Source organism: Eubalaena glacialis, chromosome 5 (assembly GCF_028564815.1).
Source record: "Eubalaena glacialis isolate mEubGla1 chromosome 5, mEubGla1.1.hap2.+ XY, whole genome shotgun sequence".
Classification (NCBI taxonomy): Eukaryota; Metazoa; Chordata; class Mammalia; order Artiodactyla; family Balaenidae; genus Eubalaena; species Eubalaena glacialis.
In genome coordinates, this window is record NC_083720.1 from 43,858,183 (window position 1) to 43,883,545 (window position 25,363).

The following is a 25,363-nucleotide window of genomic DNA, read 5'->3' on the forward strand; positions in this document are numbered from 1 at the left end:
AGCCGCCAAACACCTTTGCTCTAAACTTCCCGTGATGGTGCCCCGTAAACTTGGACTGATGTCGAAGTACATAACGTAAGAACGTTTTTCTCTTAAACATATAATGTATGGGCAGAGCCAGGTGGATAATGGTTTCCCGGCAGAGCTTTCGCAGGCCAGCAGTGATGCAGATGAAAGGTCCCATGCATGTTGGGGAAGGGGAGGGGCGTCCATGAAAGAGCCGGGGCCCGGGGGACATGCCAAGTGTCATCTCATTTAATCCTCCAAAACTTCCCAGGCATGAAGTATTCTTATCTCCCTCTTACAGATGAGGATACCAGGCTGGAGCAGTTTAATAGCCTGCCCGGTAAGGCTGTAGCCATGTGGGAGGCTCCCATAGATTTGGGGTCCAGTCCCGCTTTACCACTTACTGATCATGTTACCTCGGGCACATTGGTTAAATTCACAGCCTTAAAGTTTCCTCTTTATCAGTAAAACGGGACAATGGCAGTACCTTCCTGGGACAGAGCCTGCAGGCCGGCCCCTCCTCTAGAATTAAAACTGTGCTTTCATCATTTTTTTATTTTAAATTTTTTGGGTTTTTTTATTTTAATTTTTTATACAATTTTTAAAGGTTACTTTCCATGTACAGTTATTATAAAATATTGGCTATATCCCATGTTGTACCATACATCCTTGAGTCTACTTTACATCCAATAATTTGTACCTCCCACTCCCCCACCCCTATATTGCCTGTCCCTCCACCCCACTGGTAACCACTAGTTTATTCTCTGTATCTGTGGGTCTGCTTCTTTTTTGTTGTATTCACTCGTTTGTTGCATTTTTTAGATTCCACATATAAGTGAGATCATACAGTATTTGTCTTTCTCTGTCTGACTTACTTCACTTAGCATAATGCCTTCCAAGTCCATTCATATGGCTCCAAATGGCAATATTTCATTCTTTTTCACGGCTGAGTAATATTCCATTGTATATGTATACACCACATCTTCTTTATCCATTCATCTGTTGATGGACACTTAGGGCCTTCCATATCTTGGAACTTGTAAATAATGCTGCTGTGAACACTGGGGTGCATGTATCTTTTCAAATTAGTGTTTTTGATTTTTTTCAGATATATCCCCAGAAGTGGAATTGCTGGATCATATTGTAGTCCTATTTTTAGTTTTTTGAGAAACCTCCGTACTGTTTTCTGCAGTGACTGTACCAATTTACATTCCCACCAACAGCATAGGATGGTTCCCTTTTCTCCACATCCTCACCAACATTTGTTGTTTGTGTTCTTTTTGATGATAGCCATTCTGACAGGTGTGAGGTGATATCTCATTGTGGTAAAACTGTACTTTTTGATGTGGAATGGCCATCAACATTAAAGGCTGCATTTCTCATCTTTCCTTGTAGCAAAGTGTGCCCGTGACTACATTTTACCAAACATGATAAGAGCAAATAGCAAGAACATCTTCTGGCACCTGTCCTTAAAAGGCAGCTGGCACATGCCCATTGTTGCTGTTACTTTTCCCTTCTCTTCCTTCTCCTCCTTTCTTGTCCCCTTTCTTTTCCCTAACCTTTCCTGCTGGTTGGAATGTAGTCATGATGGCTGGAACTGGAGCAGCTATTTTGGACTGAGAAGATGAGTCTCCAACATACACAGGGTGGCTTTGGTGTAAGGGCCTGTGTCTCACAGGTATCCTCTGATTCCTTGGCTTATCAGGAGGAATAATCCACTCGACTTGGCCAGCCTGAGTTGGGAAGGCAAAAGACCCTCTGGAATGGCTGCTTTGTTAGTGCCCTGCAGGGCCAGAGCAGGCTCAGAGGGAATAGAAAATGAGGGGCTCATCTTTACTCCCCCAGGTTTAGCTGCCTGACCTGGTACTGTACTTGGGATGCTGGGTCCAAAGGCTGGAGTTTGTCCTGATAACCGTGTCTGAGCACTCCCAGTGGAAACCCACTTCCTTCCCCCCAGGAAATGATGGGCTCAGGTGCACTAGTTAACACAGACACAGGAGGGAAGGTCCAGCTGCAATCTTCTCCAGCATCCCTCCCTCCCCTCCATCTCTGCTGCTTCGCCAGCCTGCCTTTTCACTGCCAGGGGCTGTTTGGAGAGGACGTGGGGTTGGAATTCCTATTTCAAAGACTTTGCTCCATCTTTGGGGCTGGCACAGAGTTTTTCAGAGTGACTTTTTCAAAAACAAAAATCAGATGAGGCCACTTCCATGCTTAAACCTATCCACTGCCTTCCCACAGTAATTAGGTAAAATTTGAATTCGTTTCCTTGTCTGAAAGGCTGATTATTTTTTGATTTCTCACCATTGCTCCCCTTGTTCTTTTTGCACTTCCTCAAAATCAGCAAGTTCTTTTCTGCCTCAGGGCCTTTGCACTTGTGGCACCCTCTGTCTGGAATGCACTCCTTCTCAACATTTGGTCTCAGGGAGCCCTCTCCAGACCAGCCTCCCTAAAGTGGTCATTGCTTCAATATTCCCCACTGATTTCCTGCATACTTATCATAATCCATACTTATTTCGTTAGCTTATCTGCTTGTTTGTATATTGTCTGTCTCTCTAACCAGAGAGTAAGCCCCACGAGTGCAGGGACCTTGTAGGGCAGGGAGGGTGATGCTTATCTCATAAAACTGTTGTACACATGAGACGTGATGATGTATATGAACCACTTGGCACACAGATTTTTTAGGGGGTAATTATGCTCTAAATATATGTTTGAAATCTAATTATTCATCTTTTATTTTATTTCCCATGTTTTATCTCACAGAGATAGAGACTGCCAAAAGATCACGGAGGCATTCAGGAATGCATTTATCTCTAAGTACCCCTGCAGTGTGACAGAGGAAGACTACTACCCACTGATGAAGCTGGTGCATCAAACTGTGCCTTGTGACAAGGTAACTGGGTCAAGTTATGGATTTAAAAACTGAAGATAAAAGCCAAAGGGAAGAGGTCATGGGACCACATTTTGACCAGGATGAGGGAAGAGGAAAATCTGTATATTAGGATGTAGGCATGGTTGGCAGGGAGGGAGCTTGGGGTCCATTGGGAGACCAGGATGTCACTGGGATTTAGAACATCTGGGGACTGGAGGTAAGAGAGAGAACTGGGGACAGAGAAAGAGGAAAGGAGAGTCAGCCAAAAATCAGGCAAAACAAACCTAACACAAACCCCAACCCAACCCAACCCAAACAAAAATAATCCACCTTATAGAACTGCAAAACTCTCTCTGACCTCCGATGATGATGATGATGATAACAACAATGCCATTTTGCATTTGCTGAGTGCCTTTTTTTGCTTACAAAGGACTTTCTGAACCCTTATCCTGTTAGGTTTTCACAGTCAACTTGTGGAATAGGTAGATCAGACATCAGCAATCCCATTTCACTAGAGAGAAAACTGAGGCTTGGCAAGTTTAGGTGACCAGTGATTACTCAAGTTTGATGGTCTTGAAAGCGACCAGTTGAAATGTAAATGGCCCAAGATTTAGAGCCAGAGAGGCCTGGGTTTTAATACATTAATTATACTGGAAAAGGTCTGTAATGGAGTGCATCTTTTCTAAAGTCAGTGTTTAAGGTGAAAATTCAATGTGCCCCAAATCATCTTCACGAAGCCCTTAAGACAGCCACAAATTACAGAGTCTCCTCCCATTGTTAGAGCTGGAGCGACTATGGAGCTCCGGTGGGTACACCAAGCCCAAAGCCCTACACAGAGTAGCTGCTGGTAAATCATCACCAGGGGACAGTGGCTGAATAAGTGACTGGCCACAGATACGGGACAAGCACCTTATTTGCATTGTCTCATTTCATCTCAGCATCTCAGGAGTTCCTTACAATTATTATCGATACCATTTTACAGATGGGGAATGTGAGGCTTAGCAATTCTTTGGTTGTCCAAGGTCAGACAGCCAGTGAGCAGTGATGCTGGGTTTCATAAGGCAGCATGACTCCAGGGCCCCGGCTTCAAACCTCCACTGCCTCCTACTAAGAATGAATAGATCCATGGAGCAGGAGATTGTTCTGAAATTTGACTTTCTGCACCTTTACACAGGACCCTGCAAAAACTCACTGTATTTGTTCTTTTCCTTTTTTTGTAAGGAGATAGGGGAGATTTCGGGAAAAAAAAGCAGGGGTTATGGAGCTGTTTAAGAATCAAAGGACACTTCTCCCAGAAAATAGCACTTAGAAAAAATTGTTTTGCCGAGAACTTTAGGAATTTGGAACTACCTAATGCCTCCCCCAGATGTGTTTGGAGCTTAGGTTTATTATAAGATTTCTTTTTTTTTAATTTAATTTTGTTTATTTATTTTTGGCTGTGCTGGGTCTTCGTTTCTGTGTGAGGGCTTTCTCTAGTTGCGGTAAGCGGGGGCCACTCTTCATCGCGGTGCGCGGGCCTCTCACTGTCGCGGCCTCTCCCGTTGCGGAGCACAGGCTCCAGACGCGCAGGCTCAGTAGTTGTGGCTCACGGGCTTAGTTGCTCCGCGACATGTGGGATCCTCCCAGACCAGGGCTCGAACCCGTGTCCCCTGCACCGGCAGGCAGACTCCCAACCACTGCGCCACCAGGGAAGCCCTATTATAAGATTTTGATCAGTGGTTTTCAGACTTTTCCCCTGCAATCCAGAATAATAACTTCATTTTACATCGTGACCTAGAGAACACACACACACACACACACACACACACACACACCCTCCACACATGTACTCTCTCTCATTCTCACACACAGAGATCCGTGAAACCCGCAACACTTACTCTTACTATAGGTGATTTATTCTGATGTTTCCTATGTTTTATTTCATTTAAAAAGATGCAAATTCAGTGGAGTTTTTTTGACTTAGTAAATTGATCTCAATAATAGATTGTGTTTATTCTCTCTTAGACAGTCTTTTGGAGCAAAACAAAGGAGTTGGCGCATCAGTACACGAAGGTCCAGCGAGGGATGTTCACCCTGGAAGACACACTGCTGGGTTACATTGCGGATGACCTTAGCTGGTGCGGAGATGCAGGCTCTTATGGTGAGGATCTGGTCCATTTGGGGTCGCCTGGGGACGTGCAGGGTGCAGGAGCCCTGAGCTCTGCTAGGGATCACGGAAGATCAGTGTGGAGGAAGGAGCCACAGGTGCCCACCCTGATGGCATCTATACCCTTAATAACAACTCAGGCTCATGTAAAACAGCATTCTGTAGACCAACTCATGTTTTCTAGAAAAATTAACTTTAGAGTTTAGGGCTGTTCATGCTTCCTGATTCCCTCCTTTCTGAGTACAAGAGTAGCCTGCTTCTGAATTGTTGGTGTTTTACTTTCTATAAGGGCATCATTCAGGACCAAATAATTCCAGAACAGAATGAGACCTCCGAGGGAACCAGGCCAAAGTCCTTGTTCCACAGAACAGCCATAGGGACCACATGCTGGACTTCTCTGTGTCTAGGGCCAGTGTGTGGCTTTGCCATTGATCAGAGGTCACCTTCCTTGCCCAGAAAGACCCAGAACACCTCACTGTGGGAAGATGTTTTCTACTAAGAAAGCCCGACTGAGCTCATTTCACTTCTTTTTTTCTTTCTCTTTTTATTTATAATGTGGATATTTTTACTTTATATAGTTTTATTCTTATTTTTATTGCTTTTGACTATTTAAAAAAACTTATTGTAGTAGCTTCTTCAACCCAGATTTGCATTATTTCCAATTACAAAAAAGATGTACTCTTAATTGAAAAATACTTGCATATACAGAAATGCATCAAAGTAAAAAGTAAAAATTCCATTTCCCCCACTCCTCAATTTTCATGCTCTTTCCCAAAGGGGGACTGTTGTCAACAATTTGGTACATACCCTGCATTTCTCTGCGCTCATATAAATACATACAGATCTTCCTTATGTCCCCATAAACCCATCATAAGTTGAAAATATCATAAGTCAAGAATGCATTTGATCCACCTAGCCTACTGAACACTGTAGCTTAGCCTAGCCTACCTTCAATGTACTCAGAACACTTCCATTAGCCTATAGTTGGGCAAAATCACCTAATGCAAAGCCTATTTTATAAGGTGTTGAAGAGCTTATGTTATTTGTTGAATACTGTACTGAAAGTGAAAAGCAGAATGGTTGTCTGGGTGTAGAGTGGTTGTATGTGTCTTGGTTATTTACCCGCCGGCTGGCGTGGCTGACTGGGAGTTGTGGCTCACTGCCACTGCCCAGCATCACGAGAGAGGATCAGACCCCATACCACCACTCTGAGAAAAGATCAAAATTCAAAATTCAAATTATGTTTTCTACTGAATGCATATCGCTTTCACACCGTCAAAAAGTTGAAAAATCCTAAACCCAAGCATCGCAAGTCGGGGACAGTCTGTATATTTGAAATATACACATACTGTTTTGCAACTTGCTTTATTCATTTAAAATTAGTAGGTATAAATACAGCCATATTTTTTTAAAAGGCCTCATCTTAAGTGCTCTATGGACATATGATAATTTATTTGAACAACCTCCGATTGATGGACGTTTAGGTTTTTCAGATGTTTTTGCTGTTACAACCACCGTTGCAAGGAGCACTTTTGTACACGTACATGCGTGCACACACACATGCATGCTTGTGGAAGTATTTCTGAAAGATAAATGTCTACAGGTGGAATTTCAGTGTGGAATAAATTGTGGTGGAAACTGACAAATTGTTATTCAAAAGGTGGTAACAATTTATACTCTCAAAATATATGAGATAATCTGTTTACCCAGACCCTCACCAACACTGGACATTAATACTTTAAAATGTCTTGCCATTGTGATACAGAAATAATACCTCGGCTTATTTTTGCATTTCTTTTACTGTGAAGCTGAGTATATTTGTATATTTAATGGTGGATATTTCTATTTCTATTGTAAACTGGCAGTTCGTATATATTAATCCTTTTTATTGGGATGTCTATTATTTTCTTATTTATAGAAGTTCAATATAAATTAACAATAGTAGCTACTACTTATGGGCCATTGTTCTATGTGCTGTATGAATATTCACTCATTTAATCCTCCACAGCCCCTGTGACGATCTCATTGTACAAAGGAGGAGTCTGAGGCACAGGGCTGTTAAGTAAGTTGCCGGCTAGTGAGTGGCAGAGCTGGGAGAGACCCACGATTACTGGCTGGAGAACTCGTGTTCTTAACCACGTGTCATCTTGCCTGTTTTCTGGCACAAAGGTGGCAAATCTATTTTTCTCAGTTTCTGTTTTTCTTCTAATACTGTTTATATTGTCTTTTACCACACAGAAATGCAATAAATCTGTCTATCCTTTCCTATTTGGCTGCTGGGTTTCATATTTTGCTTAGATTTTCCTTACTCAAGATTGGAGAGTTTTCTATATTTTCATCTCGTGTTTTTCTTTTGTAACTTTTCAATTAATCTTTAATCCAGACTCTTTCCACCTAGAAATATGGCATATAAATATATCTCTCCATTTACTCTTTTTCTTTTTGGTTAACTTTTATAATTTTTGCCATATTTCTTGCTTTCCTTTTTAAATTTCCCTTATTGCAAGTTAGCTTTTCAAGGATTTAACCCTTTTAGCTTATAAATGTGTTTCCTATAAACTTTGCTTTTAGTTTTATTTTTCAATATACCATGTCAGTTCTTTCTTAGAATAAATTGGAGAAATAAAAAAATCTATTTCTCATCAGTTTACCTTTTAGAGTTCTTTATTTTTGCTTTCTTTTCAACTGAATCCTGTATAGGTTGTTTTATTCCGTCTACTTCCTTCTCCTTTGGCCTCAATTTTTATTGATTTTTAACCTCTTTTCCTTATTTTATTTGTTGTCTTTCTGGTTCCTAATTTTTATATTTTAATTGTTCTGTCTGGCTTTTTCCTTAATTTTTATTTTTCCTTAAATTTCCTTAATTTCCTTAACACTTTTTCCTTAATTTTTTTCTACCTTAGTTTTGCCTTGTTTATTTGTTTTATTATGAAAGTCATAGTTTCTGTTATAACCTTCTAATCTCTCTCTTTTTAACTTCTTATTCTGCTTTTTTATATACCTAATTTCTCTTACTTTATTGTAAAATTTCTCTCCTTGTCTTTTTCTCTGTGACTTTCAAATTTTATTTAATGGTCAGGTGGCAAGGGGGAGACATCCTGGTAGGGAGAGGGGAGGTGAAACTGAGAGACTTCTCTCCAGATATGGTTGTGAAGATAAAAGAGCTTTATGTTCATGAAAACCTATGAACAGGGGCGCCCTTGTAGCATCTTACAAAATTATGTTCATTTCATCATCGTCAACATTTTTGCCTCTATTGGAGATGATTCGAATTTATCTTTTGACTCCGCAGTAATTATTTACATCTGTACATGGAATTTTTTTTCTAATTTGTGCTGTTTTGTTTTTAATGCATTTAATTATTATAAAAACCCCCAGGATTACTTCCTCATCCCCGGAAGTGTTTCTGATCTAGAACTTTCTTTCTGGTCATTGGCAGTCAAGCCCACGTCTGTGGTTATATTAGTTTCCTGTGGCTGCCGTAATGAAGTACCACATACTGGGTGGCATTAAAACAATAGAAATTTATTTTCTCACAGTTCTGGAGGCTAGAAGTCCTAGATCAAGGTGTTGACTGGGCCGTGCTCTCTCTGAAGTCTCCAGGGGAGAGTCCTTTGCCTCTTCTAGCTTCTGGTGTTTGCTGGCAACCCTTGGTGTTCCTTGGTTCACGCCAATCCCTGCCTCCATCTTCACATGGCTGTCTTCTCCCTGTGCGTCTTCACAGAGCCTTCCCTTTGTGCTTGTCTATCTCTGTGACCAAACTTCCCTTTCTTATAAGGACAGCAGTCTTATTGGATTAGGACCCACCCACCCTAATGATCTCATTTTGACCTGATTACCTCTGCAAACACCCTTTTCCAAAAAAAAAGATCACATTCCCAGGTACTGGGGGTTAGGACTTCAACATATCTTTTGGGGGTACAGGATTCAACCTATAACAAAGTGGAAGTAGAAAGATGGGTATTTGTGCAAGGTCAGCTGTACACATACACACAGAGGAAATAGGTGGCTGCCGCATGCCTGACTTCTGGGACACAAGAAAGGGTTTCAGGGCTTCTCACCCCGCACTTCTCTTACCTGCTTGATGATGCAAAGTTGAGGGGAGACAATCCCAGACTCTGCCTTCATTCTCACTCCATCCTCCTCTGCCATATACAATCTGTCACCAACCTAGTCATTTACCTAGCAGTTCATCCTTTCTTTCCTGTTACAACTGCCTGAATCCAGCTCACTAACGCCCCCTCCTTTCTTGCTGGACTGTTGTCAGATCCTAACTGCTCACCCCTGACCCCTTCAGGTCATCCTCTGTCTGGCCACCACAATGGAATTGTTTCTGTCTCTTAAAACCCAAATAGCTCTGTTTGCCTCTAAGATAAAGTCGGAATTCCTTGGCATGGCCTGGCCTTTGTCTTTCATATGCCTCATCTTCCATCAATCCCCTCCTCATCCCTTCTACTCTGGCAGTACAAATCTAAACCCGGTGCCTTTGCACATGCTCTCTCGGCATGAAGCCCCTTTCTCTAGCTCATCTGTCTGAAGACTTCTATTCATCCTTCAAAACCAAGTTCAACATCAACCTTCCCTCATGGTGCTGCACACCACCCCCAACCCAAGTTGCTCTTTCTCTGATTTATTTGATTATAGTAGATTATGTGGCCTCTGAAGGCAGGGCCTTTATCTAATTCATCTCTCTATCTCCAGGACCCAACACTCAATAAATGTTTGTGTAGTCAAATGCAATGGATAAAGCAAATGTGATATATATATATATATATATATATACATATATATGTACATATATGTGGGTATATATATATGTATGTACATATATGTAAATACACACGCACACAACGGAATATTATTCAACCTTTAAAAAGAAGGAAATCCCATCATTTGTGACAACGCTGTGAAACTGGAGGACATTATGCTAAGTGAAATAAATCAGACAGAAAAAGACAGATACTGCATGGTATCACTTATATGTGGAATCTGAAAAAAAAAGGTGGAACTCATAAAAGAGTAGATAAGTGGTTTCCAGAGGCTGGAAGGTGGAGGAAATAGGGAGAAGTTGGTAAAAGGGTACAAATTTTCATTTATAAGACAGATAAGCTCTGAGGATCTAAGGTGTAACATGGTGACTATAACTGTTAACTCTGTATTGTATAATTGAAATTTGCTAAGAGAGTAGAACTTCAAAGTTCTCATCAAAAAAAAAAAAAGAATATGCGGTGATAGACATATTAATTAACTTGATGGAGAATCTTTTCACAATGTGTATGCATATCAAATCTTTACACTGTACCATTTAAGTATCTTACAATTTTATTTGTCAATTATACCTCGATAAAAAAAATAAATAAATGCTGGCGTGTTAAAGCAGATATCCTTGGAAGAAGTAGCACAGAAACTATGTGTTCATGCCTTATGTCTGTGGTTCCTCACTGACAGCTGAGCCTGTCTGGATGGGGCGAGTGTAGAAAGACTCTGAGGGCATCTGAGCCTAAGGGTGTGGAGACAGAAGGTGGTGGGAGAGGAAATTATCTCTAATTCTTCCTGGAAGTGGGAATAGTACGGGGGGCTTGTCTCTGTTAGATGAACTTTTGCTGTAATTTCCCAGAAAGATGACTCAAAGCTGGTCACTGTGTTCCTGTCTGGGATTTGGAGGGTAAGGTAAGGACTTGGAAGGGATTCAGGGGGCACTTAGTTAAATTGGGTTGAGATGTGTCCATTCTCCATCCTCCATCTTGGCAGTGATGCCACTGGAAAGCAGCTCCACTGTGATCCAATAGCCTGTAAAGAACAGAGATCAATTATACCTTTTCTTTTCCATTTTAATTACTTTTCTGTAAACTATGTCTTTTAGAATTGAACTATCAATCTTGTCCACACTGGAAGAAAGACTGCAGCAACAACTTTGTTTCTGTATTCTGGGACTTGCTGTCCAAAAGGGTAAGTACCACAAGTGAAATTCTAGAATCTTGGAGACCAAAGAGCTTAAGAGGTCATCCAGTAAGTGGTTGGTTTTAACTCACTTTGGGTCACAGATCCTTTTAGAAACAGAAGTTTAGGATTCTTTCCTCAGAAAAATGTTCATAAGCACATGTCAGAATATTTTCATGTGTAATTTGTGGGCATTCATGGAAGGTTGCTGGGCTCTATTTGAAGACTTCTTGCTCTTACCCATTTTTTGGCTTTGGCTGTCTGGCACCTCTGGGTTTTTTAAATCCTCTGATCCAGGTATTGGCCAATCTTAGGTTCCTGGGACAGTCTTAATAACCTACATTTGCAGACCATTTACTGTGTGCCAGGCACAGTCCTCAGGTCTTTACATGGATTAAAATCTTTCGTCCTCACCGAACCCTATGAAGTAGGCACCATGAATATCACATCCATTTTATAGGTGACAAAATGGAGGTAAAGGTAAATAAGCATTTTACTAAATGTACACAGTAAGTGGCAGATCTGGGTGTTTATCCAAATTGTCTGACTCCAGATCCAGAATCCAGGCTGGGAAATACCATCCTCACCACTATCTATTTCTGACCTCACTCTAAGCTGCCTTTGTGCATATTTATTTTTCTTGTAAGTTGCTTATTTGTAAGTGGACTAGGGAAAAGAAAGGGAAAGAAAGGAAGAAAGAAAAGAAATGAATGGAAAACACGGGAGAAAATGAAACTACACTACTTAGAATTCTCCAAAATTAAACTCAGACATCGGAGGACCTGGGCAAAGTGAGAACTCACATATGTTAAGTGCATATTCATGACAAGTCCCGGGCCAGTTGTGTCACCTGTGTCATTTCGTTTAGTCATCACAACAGGTGGCACGAGAAGGTACAAATGTCCATGTTCCAGGTGAGGAAACTTAAGAGGTAAAGTGACTCATTCAAATGGGCTAGTGAGTAGCAGAGCTGAGAGCCTCACCTACCTTAAGGAGATTCAGGTAAACCATGGTATGGTTTACCTGAATGCATTCCTTTAACAAATATTTGTAGAGTACCTACTATGCGCTGTGAAAATCAGAGGCACTGCAGAGTTTTTGGTTGTCGTTGTTTGTTTGCTTTTTCTGAGAATAGTTTCTATTTATGTTATCACTCTATGATCCGTTTGGTGGCAGTGCTGTTGCTGAAAACGTTGAAAGCCAAGTCACATTTTGTATGTGTCAAGCACCTACTTGTGTTCCTCACACTGTCCTTGGGGCCAGGAGTACAGGAAAATGAAGGAAGGCGCTCTACCATTGTGAGCTCCCCTGGGACTGCACCTTTATCTTGGCCAAGTTCTCATAGATAGATGGATATAAATGGGCTTCTTTCATCCGACTTGATCTTTTCTTTTGCTGACACCAGAGGCAGTGCTGCTTGGTGGTTTGGATCCCCCCTGCCCCCTCCACCCCCCACCCCCCACCCCCCGTCTCATTTCCTTGCTTCCAAGTGACGTGACCTTGGGGCAAACTGACCCAAGATTTACTCTGCGGGGGCTGCTGGGACTTACATAGGGCAGGGTTAATGCTTGACACCCATTCTGTTGGGTTAGCGCTTGTGATTGATAGTAATCGGGCCTCTGTCCTCTGCTCATCACCCCCAGGAGAAAGATAGACACCGCACAGGATTTTCACAATTCCCTTTCAAATCGTTCAGTCGTGTTTTATCTCCTGCGGAGTAAAGGCCAGATTCTTTGGCAAAGCATTCATGGCCCTCTGTGAACTAACTAATCTACCCAGCCTCAGCGTCCACTGAAGTTTTCCCCCAAGGATCACTCCTCTCGCAAGCTCCTGGGCCTTTTGGTTTGCATCTGCCTCACCCTCTACCAGGCAGAACCCGATTCATCCTTCAGGACTTGACTTCTGTTGTCCCGGGTTCTTCCATACTCTCCATCGCAGAGTATTTGGACTTCTTGCCTCCTCTTTCCCTCCGTCCCTCTTCTCCGTCCGTGGACCTTCCCTGGGCGCCCGCTCTGGGCCGTGCCCTAGCTGCGAGGCTCCAGCGCTGCAGTGGCGAGCGGGATAGCCAGGCTCACGGCTCTCACGGAACTCTCGGTCCCGGTGGCTGACCCCACGTTAAGCTCAACCTCACAATGCGGTATAGTTGTATACTGTGTGAAGGAGACCTGAGCTAGTCCCAGGGATCTGGATGGGCCTCCTGGAGGAAACGAGTGTATTGCTTAGTTTTTGTTCATCTTGTTTTCCCCAGTGCCTAGGGAAGATTCCCATGGAATAAAACCCCTTGCTCAGAAATATCCACTCATTCATTCCCCATTTCTCTTTATGCCTTTGCAGGCTTCAGTGTCGCCATCTCTCCACAGTTTCTTTTTTCTTGGCATTTTCTTTTTTCTTCCTTCATTTCTTTTACTCCTTAAGTGTCTACTCTGCTCCCACTAAATGACATGTGCAGCGTCTGCAGTGCGTGGCCCCCAGAAAGTGCTCTTATCTTCCTCCTTCAGGGCTTATGCGGCTCTTACTCATCTGGACTTCCACCTTTTTTTTTTTTTTTCTTTTTTGGCCGCACTGTGCGGCACGTAGGATCTTAATTCCCTGACCAGGGATCGAACCCACACCCGCTGCACTGGAAGCACTGAGTCTTAACCCCTGGACTGCCAGGGAGGTCCCTGAACTTCCACCTTCTGAACCACCAATTTAGCAGTGATGGTGTTGAACTTCATTGTTCAGACACAGATTGGAGCAACTGCTTCCAGAACTCTCATGGGAAGCATAATCCCTCCAATGGCTTGGGATGAAAATGACACAGATCTGGCCTGACCAAGCTAGAGCCATACAGGCTGTTCCCCCTTCACCAGATGATGCTAAGAGCTGTTTGGGATGGAGCTGCTGGGGCGTGGCACTTAAGTTTGCATGCTGAGGCATGGTGTTTTTGTTTTTAAGTTTGCAGAAAATGCCTGTGGTGTGGCCCAGGTGGTGCTCAATGGATCCATCAGTAACGCCTTTGATAGAAAGAGGTACTTGTTCCTTTGCATCCTATTTGTAAGGGTTGGCACAGTCTCCTATTGGCTACTTCATCTTTAGAAGAATATGCTTTTCATGTTGAAGGTCAGTACTGAATCTGGGCTAAAAAAAGGTAAAATGTTTGTATTCTATGGAGAGCTTTGTCTTTCTAAGTCAACACTTTTGTCTGGTTTCTCCATTGTTTAAAATCCTCCAAAAGTCCTAATGGTCCTTGCACGTGTCCAGCTCCTCCTCTGGGCTTTACGACGCCTGCTATAATCTTCTCAGCTCTCTCTTCCATGACACTCCATCCTGCCCATTTTCCACCCTTGTTCACACTGCTCCCCCATATGACCTGGCCCCTCCTTCCTTCTGACTGTCTAAAGTCTCACCATCCATGAAGATCTGCCCGACTCCTCTCTCCTCCCTGGACGGGGTGAATCCCAAGTCAGCAGTAAGTCTACTACTGGGAACAGCAGGAGCTCTGCTGGGCGTTTGACCTTCATTACCTCTTTGCAGACAGTGTCAGCGGTTTATTGTAGTGGTTAAAAGCAGGGACTCCAGAGGTCGTGACATCTTACCTATGTGACCTTAGCAGGGCCCCTGTAGTATGTATGTACCTGAGGAGGTGATGGTGATATGAAGATAAACTGGGATAATGTATGAAAAATGCTGAGCCCTGTGCCTGACAGAGAAAGTGCTGGATGGGTATCAGTTATTGTCCTCTCCTTTGTTTTTTATTTTTTAATAATTTAAAAAAATTACTTAATTTATTTTTGGCTGCGTTGGGTCTTCGTTGCTGCGTGGGCTTTTTCTAGTTGCGGCGAGCGGGGGCTACTCTTCGTTGTGGTGCACAGGCTTCTCATTGCAGTGGCTTCTCTTGTTGCGGAGCATGGGCTCTAGGCACGCAGGCTTCAGTAGTTGTGGCACGCGGGCTCAGTAGCTGTGGCTCGTGGGCTCTAGAGCGCAGGCTCAGTAGTTGTGGCGCACGGGCTTAGTTGCTCTGCGGCATATGGGATCTTCCCGGACCAGGGCTCGAACCCGTGTCCCCTGCATTGGCAGGCGGATTCTTAACAACTGTGCCACTAGGGAAATCCCATATTTTCAATTAATTTTTATTAGACTATAGTTGCTTTACAATGTTGTGTTAGTTTCTGCTGTACAGCAAAGTGAATCAGTTATACATATAAATATACCCACTCTTTTTTAGATTTCCTTCCCATTTAGGTCACCACAGAGCACTGAGTAGAGTTCCCTGTGCTATACAGTAGGTTCTCATTAGTTATCTATTTTATACATAGTAGTGTATATATGTCAGTCCCAATCTCCCAGTTCGTCCCACCCCCACCTTCCCCCCCTTGGTAACCATAAGTTTGTTCTCTACTTCTGTGACTCTATTTCTGCTTTGCAAATAAGTTTATCTGTACCATTTTTCTAGATTCCACATCCACTCCTTTAACCACTGACTCTGGTCACACTCATGGCTTCCTTCTCTAACCCCCTTCTGTACTTACAGTTTTTACCACGTTGATTACCTTTCCAGTCTCTCTTCTTCAGTCTTTCCCTGGATAAGTCTGATTGAGAGGAGGGAGCATATATTAATGTGCCCCAGGCACTCCAGGTGCCCCAAATTACTTTTCCTTCTCTCCTCTTTTAATGTTTAATTCCACCAAGAAGCATTTGTCCTTCTGTCTTCTTCTGACCCCAACCTTGTAGGCTTTTGGGTACAAGTGTTAACATTCCAGAATTTTGTAATCTGATACTAGGGATCCAAGTACTTGTAATAGAAGTGGTAGAGACTAATGGGGAGAGTTTAAGGCTGGGGTTAGAGCAGGACATCGGGGTCTTTCAACGATGTGCTTCTCAAACTCAGAGAGTGAGTAGATCACCTGGAGATCGTTCGGCTGCAGGTTCTGATCCAGCAGGTGGCGGTGGGCAGAGATTCTGCAGGTCTAATGAGCTCATTACGTTGGTCTAAGGCCCACTCTTGGAATAGCAAGTACTTAAAGAATCAACATCAATGTACAGATGAAGAATCTTCTTTTGAGAATCTTACTCATTTAGGGTCACACTGAATGAGTAAAGATGCCTGATTCTAATGCAAATCATGGTTCATATCCAAAGGGTAAGTTCTAACCAATGGCACCCCTCCTGCTGGCTTTTCACAGGGGCTGTGGATGCCTGAAAAATTTAGTCTGGGGTTAACAATGTTCTTTGTCTCTTCCATCTTAGCACTTTTGGACGCGTGGAAGTCCCTAACTTGAATCCAATGAAGGTTCATACGCTACAGGCTTGGGTGATCCATGACCTTGGAAAATTTCCCAGGTATATGTGACTACCTTGTACCCATATATTCTCAGGGTTATTTCAGGAATCAGTCCATGAAAGAATCCACAGTCACAGGAATGCATTGAGAAAGGACTGGCTCAGGAAATGAATGGGGCCTTACTCTACATTTACCCCATTCCAACAGTCTCTTAATTTTATTTCCATGGTAGGTATCTACCTAGTTCACACCTTTGGCTCCCCTGCTGACCTGTGAGCTCTTAGAAACTACCTCTGCTTCAGCTCTTTACCCCAGGGCCTTGACCAGGGCCTGCTACCTGGAAGAAACCAAGAGACTCAGGAAATGTTTGTGAGCTCCTGTTATTTTAACACTTTCTTCTTTTTTTTCCCAGTGACTCATGCTCGGGTTCCTCCATAAATGATCTGAGATTGATTATAAAGCAAAGGAATATCAAATTTACTTGCCAGGATTACTACAGGTAACTGATGTCTTCTTGAAGAAGAAATGGCTGTCTTGCCATCACAGGCATCTTCCCTTGGGCCTTGATGGTGATCTGGGTGGTGACCTATGGTGAACTCTGCTCTTCCCCCAGCTCAGCCCAGAAGGTGTTTCCAGCCAGTGGCCTTCTGCTGTCCACCTTCCCTCCGCTTCCTCTTCCTTCCACACCTGACTCAAGCAGTTATTTTCCTGTAAAGCTGACCCAGACTTTGAGGGTATCTTTCCTGGTTTCCCACATGAGAGGCCTGACCCAAAACTCGTAGCTTTCAGAGGAGTAGAAGCACGTTTTGCCATATGCAAAGGATTTATAAAATCCTTGTGACTTGGCATAATTTTGCAGGTGAGGTTTCTTTAGTTGGGTCTCAGTGTAGATGCCTAACACTTGGTGAGTTGCCAAATGGCAGTTTACCAAGCTTTATCATTTTTCTAATGAAAAAATGTAAAATCTTAAAAAAAATACTTACCAGTAATACATGTTTATTGGAGAAAAGTTTAAATTACAGATAGGTATATATTTTTAAAGTCACCTGCAACTCTGTTATCAAAACTGGGATCCCTCTCCCCTCACTATTTTTAAGAAGTTATGGCCAATACTTAATATAGACAGGGATCTTTACTAAAAGCTTCTTTGGAAATTTTCCCATATGTGATAGCTTGGAACAAGACAGATGCAGAGAGAAAACTTTTCTCAAAGAATGTAGAAGCTGAAACGCTAGGATACTTTTCCCATCACTTCCCTATCACCTCCCTTTCCCACCAACCATGTCAGAAAAACGGAAGGACAGATTCAAAGAACAGTCACTGAGGCCTTTGTCTCTCAAATGACCTGAATTCCCCATCAGTCAGCTGGCTTCTCTCTGGAAACTGCCAGAAAATAACAGAAGCCTTCTACAGCAGTTAGATGGGAAAACAAACAGAACAAAGGAACAACTATAAAAGAAACATGGCAGACATCTGACCAGGTTAAGTTACTCAAAGATACTTTGCATTGAGAAAATGGAATGCTAAAACCTAGGACAAGATTGGGGAATGTAGATGAGTCATCCCCAACACTCTTTTATCTCTTTTCTTACATTAAGCATTCCTCATTTTTTAATGAATGGCCCAAACTGCAGGCTCTGGGTAAGCTCATTCATTCTCCACCTGGGAAGAATAATTAAGCATACCTTCCCACCTGGACTTGTATAGTGGCCCACCTAGGAAGAAGTGATTTGTAAGCCAGCACCTGTCACTCGGAGCACCAGCTCATGTGACCTTAAACTTGGGGATCATATTTGAAATCACTGTTGTTTTTCTCCAACCATAAGGTCATGATATACTCGGCATGCCTCCTTGAATTACCAGGAGCCCTTGTTGTGTCTAAGAGTTCTGTGGCTCTGCAAGCTGCTTGTCTCTAGGGGAGCCCAAAGTGAATGTCATGGATATAGATGTAGACTGTAGTTTAAATCACTCCATCCCAAAGATGCTTTCCAATTTAGCCAAATTTGTCCCGCTGTTTCAGTGTGATTTTTTTAATAAGCAAACAGAATTGTAATTACATTTACATGGATTAGACCTTCTACTGATTCTATTACCTTTTAATAAATCCCACTACTCAGAGACAAACACAATTAACATATGGCTGTATTTCCTTTAAGTCATGTTTTCCATACACACACTCAGTTTTATAAAATATACACAGATTTTCTTTTTTTTTTTCTTTTTTCTTTTTTAAGTTTTTGTCTGCACTGGGTCTTCGTTGCTGTGCACGGGCTCACTCCTTGCATGGGCTTCTCACTGCGTTGGCTTCTCTTGTTGCAGAGCACGGGCTCTAGGCGCGTGGGCTTCAGTAGTTGTGGTTCATGGGCTCTAGAGCGCAGGCTCAGCAGTTGTGGCACACGGGCTTAGTTGCTCTGCGGCATGTAGGATCTTCCCAGACCAGGGATCGAACACGTGCCCCCTGCATTGGCGGGCGGATTCCCAACCATTGCGCCACCAGGGATGTCCCCAGAATTTCTTAAGATATGTTTTAACCAGTGGAGTTAAAAGACTACTTTTTGGATTACTTTAAAAATAACAAATAGTCAGAACGCTTCTTCTGGCTAGTGTGCCCTAGTGGCATATTAAAAAACCCTAAAGGTGCATTTCTCCTTTTATGTTATTTCAAGATACTCTGTCTCTATCCTCAATGTGTTATCCAACATATCACAAGTGTGTCCATTTTATTGGAACATTGGATGTGGATATTTATATATTATTGGAGAGAGATTATCTTAACAGCACAATTGCTGCTCCTTTACCAAAATTGAATTCCCAATAAATGAGAAACTAATTAAGAAATGTCTTCCTATTCTCTTCATTTACTGTAAAGCAAAGGTGGCTTCAAAAATCCTAAATAGTCCTCTGAAGATTCCTTTTCAGAAGCATTATTTCCTTAAGGAAGAAGATACTTTTCCCTCCTAGAATGTATTCATGTGAGGAATCTCAGATCACTGTATTGGTGAGGATGGCTTGACTCTCTACTTAGAGCCACTATACCCAACTGGTCATGACAGTTGGCTAGAGACGAGCCTGAGATGGCCTATCCTAGAAATCCAGGGGTACTGGTAGCTGCTTCTAAGGCTCTCTCGCTCTCTTTCTTGACTCACATTTAACAAAATCAGATTCAGCTGCAATTTAAGGAACCACTTACCCTGCTATCCACCCCTCTCCTCCATGCGCTAACCACTCCCATTGGACCCTGTTGCTTTGTTATTTGATTTTTATGAAAGTGAGAGTCATTCACCTGCTAATACTTATCTAGGATTCTTTCTGTGCCAAGGACTGTGGTCCTTTTGCTCATGGCCGCCAGCCATCTCCCAGAGAGTCTATGACCTCTTGCTGCCTGACGCTTAGACCCAACACTTCCTCAGGAAGTTTTTGAAGAGAAAGCAAATCCTCAACAGAAAATATGGAGGTCCCTCCTCTTAGGTTGCTGCTTCTGCTGCTTCCTGACTATCAGCTGACATTCATAGCGCGTATCTGTGACTTGTGTGAGCCAGACATTTTCATCTCCACATATTATCATCAAACATCAGTTATTTATTTCTATGGCTTTACAAGTGAAATGAAGCTAAATTGGGCTGTACTTTCAGTCATTCACTCTTGGACTTGACCTTTCTCCTTGTTGTCACTGCAGGAAAGAAACTTGTGTGGATGCTAAGTGGTCCATGCATAGTTTTGTTGTTAACAAAGGGGCTTCTTTCATTGGTGAGTTGACCATAGGTGTATTGTACTGCCTCTTGATCTCCTTTTTTCCTTTCTCGTCATAGCTCTGTCAAGTTTCTTCAGTGTGTGAAAAAGCCTAAGGATTCATCTTGCAGATGAGCCAGTCTGTGTGGCTGAGGCCGTGCAGTATACATCAACATGCACGACTCAGGAGACACGCTGGTGGAAAGCTGAGGATGCGGGGGAATTCTCTGTCATAATATCAACACCGGAGATGGGAGCCTTTTCCTCTAAAGTCTTAAAATAACTTATGTTATTGGCATAGTTTTTATTTCGATCTCCTAATAGTCAAGAAAAATTAATTATTGTATAAAATTAGAGTGGAAATTTTATATTATTTCATTTTAATTTTCATATGATGCTTTATGTTATTAATATGTTGGTAACATCCTTTCCGTTGAAGAATGACCACTCCAAGCCTCTTATTGGCAGGTCAAGAAAAGTAAATGCCCAGACTTTTCAGAAAAGGTTACATTTCCAAATGAATGACCTTGTCTCAGGAAATATTTTTGTACCCTTCCTACAGATAAACTATAAATGCCATGGTTATGGGTCATGTTGGGAAAAATATTCTGTAGGATATAAGCTACCCACGTGCTTGGTACTTTACCTCTAATCCTTCCAATAGCCCTATGAGGTTGATAGTATTATCCCCCATTTGTCAAATGAGAAAAAGGAAGTTCAGAAAGTTTATATACTTTTCCCAAAATCATACATTTAGTTCAAGGTAGAGAATGAATTTGAACTCAGCTTTATTCAACTCCAAAATTCATGTGCTCTCTCTTTCTAGACTGATAAAACCAGACGGACAGCCCTTATGTTCTCTTCCAATAAATGCATGTTGGATTAAATTAAATACAATAGAATCTGAAATGTGATTTTCTGGACGGCTTCAAAACAGATACTTTTTTGTCCTCTTCCTCTTCCTTCTCCTCCTCATTCTCAGTGTCTTATTTATGTAGGAGGCAGTTAAAATATATATATATTTGTTCTTGATGTGACAATTTATTTCTCACTTGAATTTTACTTGATTAGTCTTGTTTGGGGATTATCACTTTTATTACTCTTTCGAAGAACCAACCTTTAACTTTGTTGATTTTCTCTTTCTACTTATTTGGGTTTTGCTTTTCTCATTATTATTAGAGATATAGATACTCCTTCTAATCTCTTTGGGTTTCTTTATTCAGCTTCTTAAGATGGAAGTTTAGATCATTGATTTTTCAGTGCATTTTCTTTTCTTATATGTACATTTTAGCACTATAAATTTTTCTCTGAGTGCTGCTTTAGCTGCAGCTCTTAAAATTTTTGGATATGTCTCTTTTCATTATCATTTAGTTAAAAATATTTTCTGATTTAATTGTTATTTTAAAATGTGTTGCTTAATTTTTAAACATCTGGAGATTTTCTAGTTTTTTTGGTTAAAATATAGATGCATTGAGTGAAGAATTAATAAGCTAATTTGAGAATCCTTCAGAGAACCCACTAGGTTTGTTGAAAACAGCATAAATTTTGGAGTCAGACATTTCTGGGTTCATATTTTGGCATCATTCTGTGGTCTAGAATGAAGTACCTAACCTCTCTGAACTTCAGCTTCTTTGTCACTTAAATAAAGATTATAAACTTACCCTCATCAAAATGTGGTAAGAACTAAAAAAGATGACAAAAATTGACAGTCTAGCAGAGTGTCTCATATGTAAGAAATCACTCAACCAAGGTTGGTTCCTTTCTGCCTGCCCCTGGTTGACAATCCTGTTTTCTTCAGCAGCCCTTACGGCTACAGCCTGTTCTCCTCTTAGGCACATCCTTGTGGGATGTAGTCTTGGCTGGACATGAGAATGGATGCTAGGGACCAGTTCTGATTAAGGTTCAGGCTTGCCTCCTGCCTACCTGCAGAATGTCTTCAGAAATAGCTCCCTGCTAATCCACTGGGTAAGCAGGTTGTTTTCTTCTCAAGACTCTGCCTTATTGTTGGGGTTGCTTGCTGAGTTCTGGATCCTTTAACATACCTTCCTGTTCACCAGGATACCCCATGAAGTGGCTCCCTGTGTTAGGAAAATTTTGTTCTTTATGTCCCCTTTCAAAGATGAAATGGATTTAGTAAAAATCAGTTTGTGAGAATCTTCCCCCAAGGAGACTCATTTAAGTGTTTAAGGTCAAAGCTGGTGGAGACCAAAGAGGAGGCTGGTCCCAAGGCTTCACACGATACTGCAGAGAGCCCTGAGGAGCCCTGGAGGTGGCTGGGGGCTGAGGTGCTATTTTCTTCTTGCAACACCTTTGTATCTTCATTACCATGATGTTTCATCCCTGCCTCTGCTCTCTCTGTAGTTCCAATTTTGCACCTTTGCCATTGACCATGCGCCTCTAGCCCTAAGCACTTTCTGGCCTACATATCTAAATAGATCCTCCATATCCCTCTTCTTATAAGTGACATCTCTACTGAATTATTGATTGCTTATGAACCTCATATTTTACTCATAAACCTGCTATGCCCTGTCTCCCCACTTTATTCTTGTTTGTTCTAGGAAATCCTCTTACTATGCCAACTTGTACCCACCATCATACTCACTCAAAGGCTGAGTATGGGAATGACCCAGAACCTAATTTCCCTTTTCCAACTCCTAAAGGCTCTCTATTTTCCTTCTGTAATGGTTTATGACCTTATAATATTTGAGGCACACTTTCAAATACAGTTCTGATACTTGAAAGGATACACATACATACATATGTATGTATAAGTGTGTGTATGTGTACACACACTTTTGTGTTACAAAAAACAGTGTCTCTCAATCCACAGTGATGCCGCATTCAGTGGGTCTTTCTTTAGCCCCATGTCACTGATTATGTTGACCTGTTTCATGCCACATCTGGGTCTCTTATATACCTGGCAGACAAAGCCAAGTATATATCAAATATTTTGGCAAAACACATTCTTTCTTTGGCTTGACAGCTTTCTGTGCATTTTAACTCTTGTTGGAAACAAGCTCAACCCAGAAGTGCACACTCCCCGATGGAAGGGATGCAGCAGGAGCCACATTGTCTTACTTCCTGGCGTCCCATTCCTCCTGAGGACAGCTCCTAAGACTGTGACTTGAGCATCTCAGGTAGAATCTGTACTGCACAGAATGACTCTGTTTTTGTGGGTTTTTAAAAGGCAAGTACTTATGTATATAGATAAATATTCTGTATGGCAAATTAAAATTGTATGAAGTAAAATGTTAAAGTAAACCTAGAGTATAACTTTAAGAGGCATTTTATAAATGCAATGTTAACCTAACGTTTTTCTCACAGTTTTTTAAAAATAAGGAAGCAATTTATTTTTACTACATGAGTCATCATTTTAATATGTGTTTTTTATCAATCCATCAGGGAGTCAGTTGCTACCCCGAGAGGCAGTGTTTGGCTGGCCCTCAGATCACACACACAAAGCACAGAAGGGTTGGAATTGGTCCCTGACAGCATTTATCCTTGAACTTGATTCACATGGGTTCACATTGTCTTTTTCGTCCTTTAATCAACGTGCAAACAGCACAAGGTAGTGGCATTAAGAGACAAGTGACCCAGTGAGCAAGTTCATTAACATCTGTGAATCTCCAGTTTGGAATATATTTATAACAGATATAAATGAGTTATACTGTAAAAGTAATAAATGAGTAATAAAGGACTTTGTGGAATCATTCTTTTAACAACAATTGTGTCTGCAAATACTGCTTGACCTCACTTATATGTGGAATCTAAGAAAGTCAAATTTATATCAATAGTAACAGCAAGTAGAATGGTGGTTACCAGGGCGTGGCGGGTGGGGGAAACTGGGAGATGCTGGTCAAAGGGTGTTGTGAAGTTTTGGTTATAAGACGAATAAGTTCTGGAGACCTAGTGTACAACATGGTGACGATGGTTAACAATACTGTGTTGTGTATTTGTAATTTTCTAAGAGAGTAGATCTCAAGTTTTTTCACCACACACACACACACATATAACTATGTGAGATGATGAATATGTTAATTAGCTTAATTGTGATAATCATTTCATAATGTATACATATACCAAAACATCACATTGTATGCATGACAAATATGTATGACAAATATATATTTATTTGTCAATCATACCTCAATGAAGCTGGGAAAAAACCTGCAACAATTATCTATGGGTTTGGAGGAAGAATTAAACAAGCTGGAGATGGACTTCCAAAGGCAACACATCCTCTCACCTACCCCACCCCAAGGTCAAGTGAGTTGGGCAACTGGAAGAGAGGATGCATCATCATCCTGGGTATGTCTCGTGAGTGGGGGAGGCGGGAATAGATGCCCAGAGGAGTCCAAACTCACGGTCTGTTGAAGACCTGAAAACCCTCACCCATTCCTCTTTGTCCTCGGAGACATCAAAGAAGGAATAGTGCTGTTTGCTTTCCAGCAAGAATCTCAGCTTGGAGAATCACATGATGACACACCTTTTTTCTGTTAAGAAAACTCACTTGAGACTTTCCAAGAGTCTATGTGATGACATAGTGAAATTTGTGATTCTTAATAAGGGATGTAAGTGTGAAACAACATTTAAAATCTTGATATACCATGCAGACTTGCAGAGAAGAGAAAACTAACACTTGTTGTACACATGTATCAACCAGTGACTTCAGCTGCAACAGCTGAATACAACTCTGGCTGGAAATACATTTTCTACGGAATCTCAGAGGCTGACGGGTTCTCTGGGAGGGCAGGAGAGCAGCTTGGAAGCCACTTAGTCAAGAGCAGCACCCCAGATGACTCCACAGACCGGGCAGGTAGAGGAGTCGTTCTTGCCCTAAGGGCACTCAGCTGTCGCTTTGTCACTGTCAGACGCGGCCATTGTTGTTTCTGGGAGTAGAAATAACTGAAGTGAATGGCGCATGGTGGAAGCGCATGGAGCATGGCGCCTGCCTCCCAGGTCTGCTAGCCTCACGTTGACAGTCATACAGATCCGTCTGATCTCGAGGGCCTGACACATGTAAAATGCTTAGAACGGAGCTCAGTTTCTCTACCTGTAAAATGGGGGTGATAATTGTGCCCATCTCTTTGGGTTGTTTAAGCTTTAAGTGAGATAATAGATGTACAGTTCTCAGAATAGTGCATAACACATAGAGCACCATCAAGGTTAGTTTTCTAAATTCAAAAAAATGTTAGAACCTGTTTTTATTCTGGAGGAAATTCCTTGACGAGCCTACTTGGTTTGGAAGCTGAGACCCCGTGACCCTGTGGGCAATGGAGAAGAGGGTAGGGAATGGCCCTCTTGCCAATCAGCAGGGTCAGCCACACTCTCTCTCATCCTAGGTGAGTTTTGAATCATCCTAGATGGTTAATACTTGCCCACTTGAGAGGACTGGACCAGGGATCCTCCT

General features: G+C 41.9%; 1 protein-coding gene across 1 annotated transcript in view; it reads left to right on the forward strand.

Moving 5' to 3' along the window:
• The window catches only part of CD38 (CD38 molecule), a 36,351-nt gene extending 15,986 nt beyond the window's left edge, over positions 1 to 20,365 (forward strand). The window contains exons 2-8 of the mRNA XM_061191254.1: positions 2,767 to 2,896; positions 4,880 to 5,015; positions 10,885 to 10,970; positions 13,899 to 13,972; positions 16,191 to 16,283; positions 16,637 to 16,723; positions 20,034 to 20,365. Coding sequence (XP_061047237.1) covers positions 2,767 to 2,896; positions 4,880 to 5,015; positions 10,885 to 10,970; positions 13,899 to 13,972; positions 16,191 to 16,283; positions 16,637 to 16,723; positions 20,034 to 20,088 — 661 coding nt within the window. The 3' untranslated portion in view covers positions 20,089 to 20,365. The remainder of the gene's footprint in view (positions 1 to 2,766; positions 2,897 to 4,879; positions 5,016 to 10,884; positions 10,971 to 13,898; positions 13,973 to 16,190; positions 16,284 to 16,636; positions 16,724 to 20,033) is intronic.
• Positions 20,366 to 25,363: the final 4,998 nt, after the last annotated feature.